The 13,263-nt window shown below is 44.3% G+C and overlaps 1 protein-coding gene across 1 annotated transcript in view; it reads left to right on the forward strand.

The window, feature by feature from the left end:
* LOC146185166 (transmembrane protease serine 2-like) overlaps window positions 1-13,263 on the forward strand; it is a 55,438-nt gene that overhangs the window by 11,311 nt on the left and 30,864 nt on the right. Inside the window, exon 2 of the mRNA XM_084605484.1 lies at window positions 3,853-4,033. Within this exon, the coding sequence (XP_084461610.1) occupies window positions 3,861-4,033 (173 nt within the window). The 5' untranslated portion in view covers window positions 3,853-3,860. The remainder of the gene's footprint in view (window positions 1-3,852; window positions 4,034-13,263) is intronic.

Here is a 13,263-nt window from a genome sequence, read left to right on the forward strand (position 1 = left end):
CAAATACATCTGTATTCTGCCCAGTTGCTCAGGTTTCGGCATTCAGAAAAATGGCAAAAAACGAACAAACAAAAAGCATGCAGTGTTTAAGTTATCACGCGCCATTAGTTAAAATGAATCAAAAGCATACTACGCCGTTTCCCGCCCGAGCCTTGTATATATACCATATCTGCCCTTACATGGAATGAGGTCGATTAACAGAGTCCGCCGTGATATAGTCGTGCCTCGTTAATACGGCAGCCGTTCATATAGACGACTCGAATTATGGACAGTTTTTTCAAACTTTTTCATGCATTTATGTCTCGTTAATTTGTAAACTCGCTGTCTGGACAATGGACAAGGAGAAAATGCACAGTATACCATTAGGGTCCATGTATTTTTGTCGCGTTAATATAGACAGTCATGGAAACCCACTCGTTACGCTGCCTCAAAGATAATTTCTCTTCTAGGTTTTGTTGACAGGCGCCACATGAACACTAGTGCCAATGACTGATTGATTGCCCTTTTCGCTTGCGGTTTCATATTTTACACTGCGGCTTTTTGTATAGCGTGAATTCACTTGAACAAAGCTCTGACAGCAGCCTGCACCTTGTAGAAAATTTGGATTCAGTAACTTTCAGCCAACTCAGTACTGATACGATTGCAGAGGTTTATGGGAGATGAAAAGCGGAAGTAATTTATTAATGAAACGCCATCGAGAAACGTCATCGAGAACGATATGCAACTGCATCGCAATACTTTCAATTGCATAGAATTTGAAGCATAACAGTGACTCGGGGAATGTTTTTGTATAGCTCCTAATTGCCAACCTGACTGACCTACATTATGCTCAAAAGCAGACCTTATCCTCAGCGGGATTTTATTTTTTTGTTTTCTTTTTCAGGAAAAAAGTTCAGATTCGTTATTACGGACGACTCGCTTTATGGATAGTTTTGTGCGGAAACCAAGGTATCCATATTAACGAGGCACGACTGTATACTGGCTCGTTGCAACGAACGTGCAAGCGACCGCAGCGCATTTGCAAAATAGACAGCCTCAGCCGCCATGGTAATAAGAATAGCCCACGCTCACCTTTCGGATTTAACTGCTCCTCCGCTCACGTAATGTACGTGTTCAGCACCACTGGGGTCCAGTGATGCAATGCAATCAGCATGATGGTCAAGTAATTTTATGAATAAAGGATGCTAGCATGTAGTACGTTCATTGCAAAACGTAACCAGGCAGCGGGGAGTGGAGCGCTTACAGTTCCCCTGCAACTTTCTGGATTCGTATATCGTGAAGAGAATCCTTGTTTTCACATTTTGAGCCGTTTTGGGTTTTAATTCAGGAGTACATATAGTGATTACATTTTTCATTGCATTAGCGCACAGATTTGTGTCCATCCGTCCGTCGACACACGAGAACGATTTGGCCATTGTCACTATCGTATGCAGACAGAATAAATTTGAAATGCATGCAGACGGAAACATCGAACCAATGGACGCGTTGCAACACAAACTCCGGTCAAGCGACTGCTGTAGCAAAATGTACCTCACATACCCACCAGAAAAAGATAAAAAGGCTAATCGCAGAAACCACGTCTGCCCAAGCGTTTGCTTCAGTAAGATATACCTGCACTATCTCCAGTAACAACAACAACAAAAAAAAAAAAACAAGACAAAAAGAAATCGGAAGAATAGGTACTTCGCCGCAACCATGCCTACCCAAGCGAATGCTGCATGTGACAGAACAACCGCACCTGGAAGGCGAGACACAATTGGAACGCAAATGAAATATAAAGCAAATGCTTGCACCTAGGCGCCGATAATAGGCGATTGCTCCAAGCAGACATGTCGTACACGCTGCATCATCGCTGGATGCCTACTAATGGCGTAATGAATCAAGCGCATACAGCTCTCTTACTGGTGCTTTTTACTTGTGTTAGGCCTTATGCAGGCATTAGGTAAAAATAATACACAGCATGCATGCATTCATGAAGAGGGGTAATTTAGGAGCAGTACATTAGACTGCGGATGTCTACAGGGGACGTAAAGGATCCGCATACGGCTGACAAGCAAACCGCATTGACTTGATATTATTGGCATAACCCACGGCCATTGACACAAAATAGGCAAAGAATGGGAGCAAATGTGAACAGGAAGTACCTATAGCTCAATATTTTCTGACGGTTCTTTCCGTTTACTCCTGAAACGTGCCGTATTTTATTGCGCACACTGAGAAAGGCAGCCATCGTAGGCTGAGGGCAGTGCGGCGACTGTTGCTAGAATTAACAGAATGCGCTCCACTGCTCTTAGATCGCGCACTTTCGAAGTAGCCAGGACGCCAAGAAACACATAAAAAACTATAGACAGGGTTTCATTGTAAATAGTATGGCGGCGTGAGGTATTGATCAATGGCGTCAACAAAGCCCGCGTGCTCATTGGTGAAGTCGGTTGTGCTGCAGTTTTCCCTGGTTCATTAAGGAAGTCTTCCTTTTATGTCATCAGCTAAAGGCAAGGCTCAAACTTTTTGCCTCACGGAACCCCAGCAGTTATCAGTGCAGCGCTAACTTCGTCTGCTGTTTCTTCGATTCTTCTTCTAAGAAAACCGATTCGAAATCCGTGCCAAGCATATGTCACTATAACATCAAATTTTTTATGTCTTAGCACTTATAATAGTTCTGAGGGCGGCACGGCGGTGCCAAGAAACCCCTGCCTCGCTAGTCGTCACCATAGAGCGCTATGCAAGTTTCTTACCATGGGAAGAATAAGATTGGAATGAGCGCATTTGGCAAGCACTCGCAGGTTATGACTAGCAGCTTACCGGTATCACTCAAGAGGAAAGTGTACAGCAGTTGAATCTTACCTGTACTCACCTATGGGGCTGAAACGTGGAGGCTAACCAAGAGAGTTCTACTTAAGTTGAGGACAACCCAGAGGGCTATGGAACGAAAAATGGTAGGGGTAACATTTAGAGATAGAAAGCGTGCAGAGTGGGTCAGAGAAATAACTCAAGTTACTGACATTCTAGTGGAAATTAAGAAATGGGCATGGGCAGGACATGTAGTGCGAAGAGCGGATAACCGATGGTCGCTAAGGGTAACAAACTGGATTCCAAAGGAAGGAAAGCGTAGCAGGGGGTGGCAGAAAGTTAGGTGGGTGGATGAGGTTAGGAAGTTCGCAGGGGCCAAGTGGATACAGCTAGCACAGAACCGGGTTAATTGGAGAAATATGGAAGAGGCCTTCGCCCTGCAGTGGGTATAGTCAGGCTGATGATGATGATGATGACATAAAAGAACGTGCTACATACGAAAACACGTGTACAGGTCCGAACCTGAGAGAGGGTTGACATGGAAGCATTCCATTACCTTTGGTAAAAATACGATAATGCGACCTTCGCGCCGTAGGACACAGTCGTTAAATTTTCAATGCAATATGCAGCAGTACACGGTAATGTAAACTGTGCAAAAGTCAGCACTTTGCATCTTGCGATAAAAAAAAAATTCGGGGAAAGAATAGCAATTCACCGCAGCTATATTGGCTTCGAGCTCGTAATAGTCACTAGATGAGTGTTAAGAATTCATCTGGGCCAAAGTGATAGAATGCTCTGTCGTCAAATACTAGTCTATAAGAAGGTAAAAAAAAAGTGCCGATACAAGCGCAACAGTCTAGATTCAGCAGCGGCGCAGAAATGCCTTTCTACAGGTCGTGTAGTCAGCGGCGCCTATATTGATCGTATGCCACTGGTTCCTCTAAAGTTTATGCGAACAGCATGATAGCCTATCCTTGGGGCGATGGGTAAGCTTGTAAAAATGCGGGGGGTTCCTGTTTTCAGTGAGCTCGCATTGCAGTGTTTCTCGGTTTATAATTTCAGAGTGCGGAATGCGTCCGCTTCGTCCCCTTGGCCGGATCGTGGGAGGCCGAGCGTCTAAGCCGGGCGACTACCCGTGGCAGGTGGGCATCAAGTACCGCAGCGGGTTGCGCACCATCCACCTCTGCGGAGGCGCCCTCATCGCCGACCAATGGGTCCTCACGGCGGCACACTGCTTCGAACAGTGAGCACCTGATCCGCTCCTCGCGCGCTGCTTGCGCCAAAAGCTAGGACCAGTCGAAAGAAACGAGAGCCTCCAAGCATGTTTCGTTGCTCTCTATAGGAGACTGCAGCCATGAAATTAGGAGACGCCTGCTTCTGGGAAAGAGAGCAATAGTTAGCCTTGACCGCCTAGTAAAGAGCAGAGACATTACACTGCCAACCAAGATCCGTATAACTCGTGCTATGGTCTTTCCAGTTGTGATGTATGGATGCGAGAGTTGAACTGTAAAAAAGGCTGACTGCCGAAGAATTGACGCGTTTGAATTGTGGTGCTGGCGAAGGCTCTCGAGAGTTCCTTGGACTTCTAGAAGATCAAATCAATCGATATTGTCGACCATAAACCCTGACTGCTCATTGGAGGGTCAAATTCTAAAGTTAAAGCTCAGCTACTTTGGTCATCTGATGAGAAGAGAGGAGTCGCTGGAGAAAGATTTGATGTAGGGAAAGGTTGATGGTCGCCGGAGAAGGGGTAGCAGCGAACGCGATGGTTAGATGGCATCCTCGAGGCACTGCAGATGAAGTTATGTGATGTTAGGAAGATAGTGAGAGACCGGAAAGCGTGGCGTGACATGGTCCATAGGGTTACGAAGAGTCGGACACGACTGAACGACTGAACTGAGCTGAACTGATTGTCTATGATAGCGAAATCTTGCAGAAGAATCAGCTTTGAGTTGCTAGAGTTTTTCTGTGGCGCAGTAGAATTACGTCGTGAAAATTTCACCTTTCGACACAAGAGAGCGGAGCGGCACCTTTGGCATTTCTCTTTATGGCCCTTCTACATTAATGTCCAAAGGCGCATTAACCGCAGTTGGCGCATGAGATGACCAGGATGGACGCACTGGGTATGATCAATGCTTCTGAGACACCGTGGCCTATACGCCATTGAAAATCTAAGATGGCTGCTCGATGGGTTATTAGGCCGTCGTGCTGTTTTTGCGTTTAATGCGAAAGCATTTCTTGCCTTGTGAGTCGAGAAAGAAGCGTCATCAGAGCGTGCCACAAGTAGCTGTGGACAACACCTGTGAACAGAGCATGTGCACATTCTGATGTCAATCATTAATAAGAAAAAAATTGTGTCACACGTCGGAACATGAACCCCCATCCTTTCATGTTACAGCCGAGCGCGGTGACCACTACTCTACGCTGACTTCAATCGAACGTGTCCATAACTCTGCTACTAGCATAAAGACGCTGGAGGTCGTTAGGGGAAAAGCAAGAAAGACTGATAGAAAGTAATAGAAAGTAAAATAAGCAAAAATGACATAGAAGTAAAAACGCAAAAGCTAAAATAAAACAAAATCTACAGTAGAATACAAAAGGTGAAAGCAAGGAAAAACAGGAGTTAGAAAAGATAACACTGATAAAAAGAGAAGGAAGTAAAGTAAAAGTAAACATGTACATGTCTTAAAAGAAAGAAAACGCGGAACGAGCTTGTTACCGAACTAGGCCCAAAACTCGCAGTGCTTTCACATTTTCTCACGTAAGGAGACATAATTAGTGCACACCTGAAATATTTATGTTGCGCTGAGCTGCCTGATGATGCTTTTTATAGTCCGCAAAATCTGTCCACCGCAAGCATTCTAATCTCATCTGCTCAGCCTAACTTTCTGCCACACCAAGCAATGCTTGCCTTCCCTTTGAATCCAGTCTGTCACCATAGCCAATCTTCAGCGCTGTCGGTCAGTCTGTCAGTCTTGCCTTCGCGTTACATGACCTGCCCATGCCTAACTTCTTGTTAATTTCATCGAGAATGTCATTACCTCGCGTTTGTTCCCTGACCCATCTGCACGTTTTTTGTCTGTTCAGATTACACTTGTCATTTTCCGTTCCATAGCTCTCTGCGCTCTCTTAGATTCAACTTGAACCTTTTTCGTTAGCCGCCACGTTTCTAGAAGCCCCATAGGTGAGCACAGGTAACATGCAACCGCCATATTGTTTCCTCTTAAGGGATACTTTAAAGCTCTCGTTAATGAGCTGAGTGTACTTATCAGAAGCGCTTCATCATGTTCGTATTATTAATATTAATGATATTACTTTTGTGGCCCAGATTTGCGATCACTACCTGCTCGAAGCAGGTATATTTCCTTACAACTTCGAGCCTCTCTTTACTTATCGTAAACAGTTCTTTCCTTCTGATGATGTTGGACATCACTTTAGTCATCTGCATATTAATTTTAGGGCCTATAATCGCCAGTGCCTGTCTGGGTCATTTATCCTCCTTTTCGATTTGTCACCTGATATACTTATCACGACAGTAGCACCAGTTTACTAAGGTATTCTTTATTGATACTTATCCATAACTGTTACAAATCTGTCTCTGAACACTATGTCTCTGAAGATGAATAGTACTTGGGAGATCGTGTCTGCTTGCCTAACACCCTTCCTTACGAGAATGTGTTTTACTTCCTTTATGAAGATGAACGATGGTTGCTGTGCAGCCACTATAGATATACATCCCCGTACTTTCACATGTGGTTCATCTAAACTCCAATTCTGCAATTTTCGCATCTCTCTACGGTTTCGAGTGAGTCCGATGCTTTCTCGCAGTCTATGATATAATAAAAGTTTGTTATATTCCGAGCATTTTTCTATTACCTAGCTGAAAGCGCGGATATGATGTAGAGTCGAGCAGCCTTTGCGAAGGCCTGTCTGATCCTTCAGTTGATGGTATTCTAAAGGTTTTTTTCTAATCCTGTTAAATATTACTTTATTAAATACCTTGCACGTCGTGATAGTAAGCTCATAGTGTATCCATTTTGCAAGTGTTTGGTGTCCCCGCCTTTGTGAATTAGGATACAGTTGGCGTTCTTCCAACTTTCCGGTGCTCTCGAGGTCTTCATACACTGCGTCTACAGAGTGGCCAGTTTTTCTAGAACAATCTCTTCAGCGTCCTTCGACAAATCTTCAGTAACCTAATCCTCCTAAGCTGTTTTTCCTATTTTCATTGCTTCCAAGTCTTCCTTAACTTAGACATTTGCCGGCGAAACGTCTGACTGCTCTGCTGTACTACCACTCTCTTTATCGTTCTGGTTACTTCGGCTGCTGTATAGATAATTGTAGAAATCCTAAGCTGCTCTGACTACTTCATCCGTATGTAGTGAGATTGGTAATCTTGTCTTAACCTAAGAGTGAAATTTTTTTAATTCACTTCAATATCTAGTCACTTTTTAGCTAAAATATAGTCAGAATATGTGATAGTTTTCCTCGTCTATCAACCTTCGCCGCACATTTCGGCCACTGCTGTAGAAGTGTAGTGTTCCAGAATATCCCCTCCTAGAACACTGTATGTAAGAAAGTGCGATAACTTTAGTTTTTTGTTCATATAGATTGATATATGGGGTTTTAACTTCCCAAAGCGACTCAGGCTATGTGAGACGCCGTAGCGGAGGGCTGTGAAAATTTCGAGCACCTGGGGTTCTTTAACGTGCGCTGACATCGCACAGCACACGGGCGCCTTAGTGATTTTCATCTCCATCAAAAAAAAAAAACAAAAAGAAAAACGGCCACTCTGTCCATAATTGGGTACTTTTTCTTTCCCACATTCGTCATATATATTAATATGTTGCGCAGATAATTCCAAAAAGTACCTCTAAACATTTTAGAGCGATTAACATGGTCCGTTTTTAGAAAGAAAGAAAGAATGAATGAATGAATGAATGAATGAATGAATGAATGAATGAATGAATAATGAATGAATGAAATAAATAAAAAAAGACTGAATGAAAGAAAGAAAGAATGAATGAATGAATGAATGAAAGAAAGAAAGAATGAATGAATGAATGAGAGAATGAAAGAATAAATGGAAGAATGAATGAACGAAAGCGGCAGACAAAGGGCTGCCGCGCGGCGGCGACACTGCCTGTGAATGTAGTGAATCGGAACGGTAGTTTTCATTACTTAGGTTAGAGCACCAGTGTATTTTAAAAGTGATCTGCATTTCAGCTACGTTCACGCTAAGCAGAAACGACAGCACGACAAACATTTGTAACATGCTTGAATTTTAATAGGCGCCGGCGACGATTGTGAATACCATTTGCAGCGGTTCTAACAACAACAACAACAACAACAACAACAACAACAACAACAACAACAACAACAACAACAACGACAACGACAACGACAACGACAACGACAACAACAACAACAACAACAACAACAACAACAACAACAACAACAACAACAACAAAAACTACTACTACTACTACTACTACTGCTACTACTACTACTGTTCTAAGATCAACCTTACAATGTACTGTTCTAAGATCAGCCTTACAATGTACTGTTGCAAGGTTGACTTGAAGCCCGTTATGTTGCACAAAAGTTGGTTTTTTTTCCCTTCTTGCGACAACCTTGTTTCCTGTACGACATGGGAAAGCGCGTTGATCAAAATTGTGACGAAAAGACTGCAGAAGCACAGAACTCGTCACATGAGCACTTTTGGTTTATCAAGTCTGTTCGCTATTGGAAACAGAGTAAGAGCATTGCGTGCCGTTTCCGTCGCATCCATAGTTTGCTGCGATGCATCGAATTCTGCCAGCCTGTTAATATTAGTGATTGAGCGAAGAGTAGAACCTGATTCGCTTGGATGCACAAACTATGTCAAAGGATGTCAGAGCGGCGGCTTATTTTTTTTTTCTTTTGGGCACAATTTTCTGTGTTCTTCCGCACGTGTGCACCGCCTTTTCGGGCAGCTTCGCGTGTCTGTCGGCAAGTCAGGCTGTTCGTTTATCATCTCTAAGTTACTGTAATTGCGCTTCGGGCTGGTTAGTCTGACTAAGCCGTGTTGATCTCCATTTCATTTGCTACACCCTGAGTTGCTGCGCTGGCAGGTTCAAGGGGATTATTCACGAGAATTGCTCGAAGTGATTTGCTGCTGGGGTTCTTTCGAGGAGCATCTGCCGCTTTTTTTGTTCAAGGGGATTATTCACGAGAATTGCTCGAAGTGATTTGCTGCTGGGGTTCTTTCGAGGAGCATCTGCCGCTTTTTTTCTTGAGTCGCATTCGTCTTGGTCTTGAGCAGTGCACGACAACAAGCACCATCGACCAAGTGGAGTCTTGGTTCATTCCACGTGCGGATAGGAACATCAACCGGGTCTTTCAGCCAAAACATGCCACGCTCCATTGAAGTCTGAAATTGTGGGTTCAAGGGTGACAAACACGCGCGATGGCAAAAGTTCGGTGGCACGGCAGCGTAAGCTTCGCAAGCGACATTTTTGTGCGTGCAAACAACGCGTCATGCGGGCGCGGCTTTAGCCTCTGAAGCGTCGGCCCGTATATTCTGCGTAGACACTGTCACAACGCAGCGGCATTTTGAAGATATTCTTCCGTTTGAAAGCCGCAAACTTGTAGGCACTTCGCCTGGCCTCTCACTCTCCCGCGCATCCCAATAATTCTTTCTGGGGCCGAAAGACCACATACGATGTGTTTCACATAATTTGAGCAAACAATTAAAAAAAAATGAACGTTCACCTCAGCTAAGGGAAACCAATAACGTATTGTTTGCCGTTATGCAGCGCTTCTCAGCATTTTTTATAGTTTTTTCAATCAGTTACGTATTATTAAGCTTAGACTGGGATGCGTTTTATTAAGTAGACAGGGGTCAGGAACAACAGGCCCAGTTTTTTTTTTTTTCTGCCAACGTACACGGTCGTCCACTTCTACCTTGAACACCGCTCTGCGTGGCCAGCGCTCCGCGGAGCGCTGGCCACGCAGAGCGGTGTTCAAGGTAGAAGTGGACGACCGTGTACCTCTTACGTTGTCGTTTTTTTCCCGGCATTTAAAGAGAGCTCTAGAAATGTATAAAAAATTCTATGACTGTGCTCTTCTGCTAGCGTTGCCAAACGCATTTTGGATCTAAGAAACATGCGCATTTCCCGTCACGACGCGATTGAGCGACGTCGCTGTTAGCACAATCTTGGAAGTGTTTGAGCGAGCTTTGCCAGGACATGGAACGTGCGAGCCTAGTTAGGGGGGTAAATGATCGGCATGTAGAGCTTTTACTGCGCTACCCCCTGACAAAGCAAAACAAAAACGAAGAAAAAGCATTGAAGATATGTAATTCAAAACAGGACCCTTTATTTATATCATTTCCATAATTTATCAGTTTTTTTCTTTATTCCTAACGCTGCGCAGCTCACCGAAGAGAACAGCAGCCGTTCACTTGGGGTTGGCCAGAGCGCACCTTTGTTACGTTCTAAACGGGATCGTTGCAACATGATAACGCACACATGAACATAGTCTCATGGCGTTATTTCATGTTTCACTGGTATTTCTTAAATGCTAAAGAAAAAAAAATGAACATGCACATAGGAGGTGTGTTGGTACAAAAAACTCGATCTTTTGTTTCTGAAAAAAAAAAAAAAGCCCTAATCTGATTATTAAACATTTTTCATGTATTCAATAGTTGAGCGGAATGTACAAGAAATGCTTTGAGGAGCTCTGAGTGACGACAAACTATATATCGTTAGTTTCGTTACGGTGCGCTGCACCGCATTTTAAATCCTTATAGTTACATTGCGTGAAACACTCCGTATACTCGCAGTTTTCTTCAACGGGCGTAATACATTATGAATATTGAAGGCCCAGCCGCTCTTCACATCTACGTTCCCTTGGTATATGATGGGTGCGTCCTGTACACACGTAAAATTTCAAAGCAGTTATTTGATATTTTGCTACAAGTGGCTGAAGGGTGCAAAAATAATGTTTTATATGGTCCCTGTAAGATATTACATGAGTGCGCCACTGATTTCGTATTTGTGGTGCATCTGAGCTGCGGCCTTGAATACTTCGGATGAATTGGCCAGGGCTGCAACAACAGAGCTAGAAGTAGCATAAACAGCTGATGGAAAACGGATATTGTAGCCACGTGGCCAAACACTGAAGATATGGCAAATATTTTTCTGTTTTGATTTATCAGAAACACAATCGCATGCAAGTGTCTCTCAAGAGACATACTAGAAAGATAAATAATAGAAGTATACTAAAAACAAAAGTATAGGAACGCTCAAGTTTCGCCTTAAGAGTAAACGTGAAAGCGTGTGTGCACAGAGGCAAAAGCGCGCAAATTCATTGATCCACTTATAATGCTCGTAACTCGGCATCCGCCTTTGATTCTGCCGTTTAACTGCCTCATACTGAGCTTTCTTCTGCGCCAGAATGGTCGGCATCCGTTTTACGAGTATCACTTCTAGTCGAGGACCACCTTCGCGAGAAGAAACACACTGAAATGAAGCTCCGATACTAATGCGCGCATCTGGTGCAATTTCAGAAGACGATGTCGTACTAGTACGAGCTAAAGGCTCCATCACACAAGTTAAAACTTAGCGATGTTCGCACGAGATTATTATACACCTCGCTGACTTCGTTCACTAATCATCAGGCGATCAATCAGGCAACCCATGACACTATCATTCACCGCCAAATCAATAAACTAACACTACATGTATGCACTCCATACAAGGCGTCCATCATTTTGCGGCGTGTTTTCCGAATCTAGACCTCTAGAAGCGCAGTTTGCATTAGCGCCATTTGTCTAGGCATAGCCTGCAACATATCCATGCACGGTCATATAGGCGCCGAGATCAAAGGAAGCCGACCGTGCGTTCAAAGGCCACGGCGGAAGAAAGAATAATGCAGCGTAGGCGGGCCCGCGCTGCGGCAAGATATGTTGTGGCTACTATTGTATACGCTGCTATAGTGGAAGCACCTTGTACAGGAAATTACACTGTCGACCGGTTCTGCTGGCTTTCCTATGGAGAGAGGCATGCGCACTGAAATTTCACGACCTGTGTCAAGCTGTCGGCAAAAAAAAAAAAAAAAAAAAAAAAAAAAAAAAAAAAAAAAAAACACTTCACCATTAAAATACGCCTGTTTTACTTAAACTCTTAATTCAAATCGAGTAGAAGGCTTTGTGCCGCTTCTTACTGTAGAAATTACTTAACTTCTTAGCACGGAGAATAGGGTCGTCGCCGGCTCAGGCATTGGTGCGACGGCATCGCGGGAGACTCCAGTGGTAGACTGCCTCGTCCTGACAAGGAATCGTCGCCAAGAACAACCTTTGTTGCATAATTTTTTACTCGGCTGATAGAAGTAAGAGTGCAGGACCAGCTTGCACATAATTTTCAAATGCGACTGCAGATTATTTTGATCCATAGTCTTGAATGATTTGTGCATTTGGTTATGGCAAGACGAGCATAACTCTGCTGTCACTGGGAAGAAGTGCTTTAGAGGTAGCCGTGCCCTGCAAAGAGAAAGTTCTTCAACACTCCTGAAGCCGGGATTGGAAGGGCAGGACTATAAACAGACGCGCGTCCAGCTTAAAAAAGTCGTTTAAAGCACTCGAACATCATATATGCATCAAAATTAAGCTTTTATGTCAAGCACCATCGAATAAAAAAGTCCCTAGCTAACTGAACGCGTTTTGCGGCTCATTCGGACCGCCTCTTCCACCGAGCGCTGGCAGCCAAAGTAAGTGGGTTGGTGAGTGGCCAGGTTGCAGCGTCACACCACGTCGAGCTACAAAACTAGGTTCTCGATGATATGGATGAATGAGTGAGGCGCATCTCCGCAATGAGACGCGTGCATCGCATGGAAAGAATAGCGAATGTAGTTCGCCACGTAGGTAGAAACGCAGATCATGAAAAGGGAGTCTTGCGATACCAGCCCCTCGTTGGGGGAAATCGCTTCAATACGGCAAACACCCAGTTTTTAACACACCTCACGAAGCGGCGCTTGCAACCTGAAGATTTAGGTAATAACTCTGAACCGCCGCTGCGGGGTGTGTGAAAGGGAATGGAAAATATAGAAACCTGCGGTTTCGCTGACCTCCGTCCTGGAAGAGCCCGCCCCACCGAAATCTTTTCGCCGGCAGGATTTTGGCTCTGCCTTGAAAGCTCCCTCTCAAGCACGGGTTCAGCGGCGGTTTTTCGTCACGAGGAGAGCAGTAGGTTTCGCGCAATTTAGATAGGGGCACAAAATAACAGCTTGAGGGGCTAGTTGGTGCTGCATAATACCCAGAAATGTGGCGCAACAACACACACAAGTTGGTAGTGTGCGCGTGTGTTGTGTCCCTTTGCTTGTGTTTGTGTTGTTGCGCCACATTTCTGGGTATTAGATAGGGGCCCCACATGCGTGAGTAAGCCTTCTATACCGCTCACTGGTGAAGGGATCGCTTCTAGAACGATGACTCTATTG

Source organism: Amblyomma maculatum, chromosome 6 (genome assembly GCF_055883805.1).
Source record: "Amblyomma maculatum isolate TAMU_Amacu chromosome 6, ASM5588380v1, whole genome shotgun sequence".
Taxonomy (NCBI): domain Eukaryota; kingdom Metazoa; phylum Arthropoda; class Arachnida; order Ixodida; family Ixodidae; genus Amblyomma; species Amblyomma maculatum.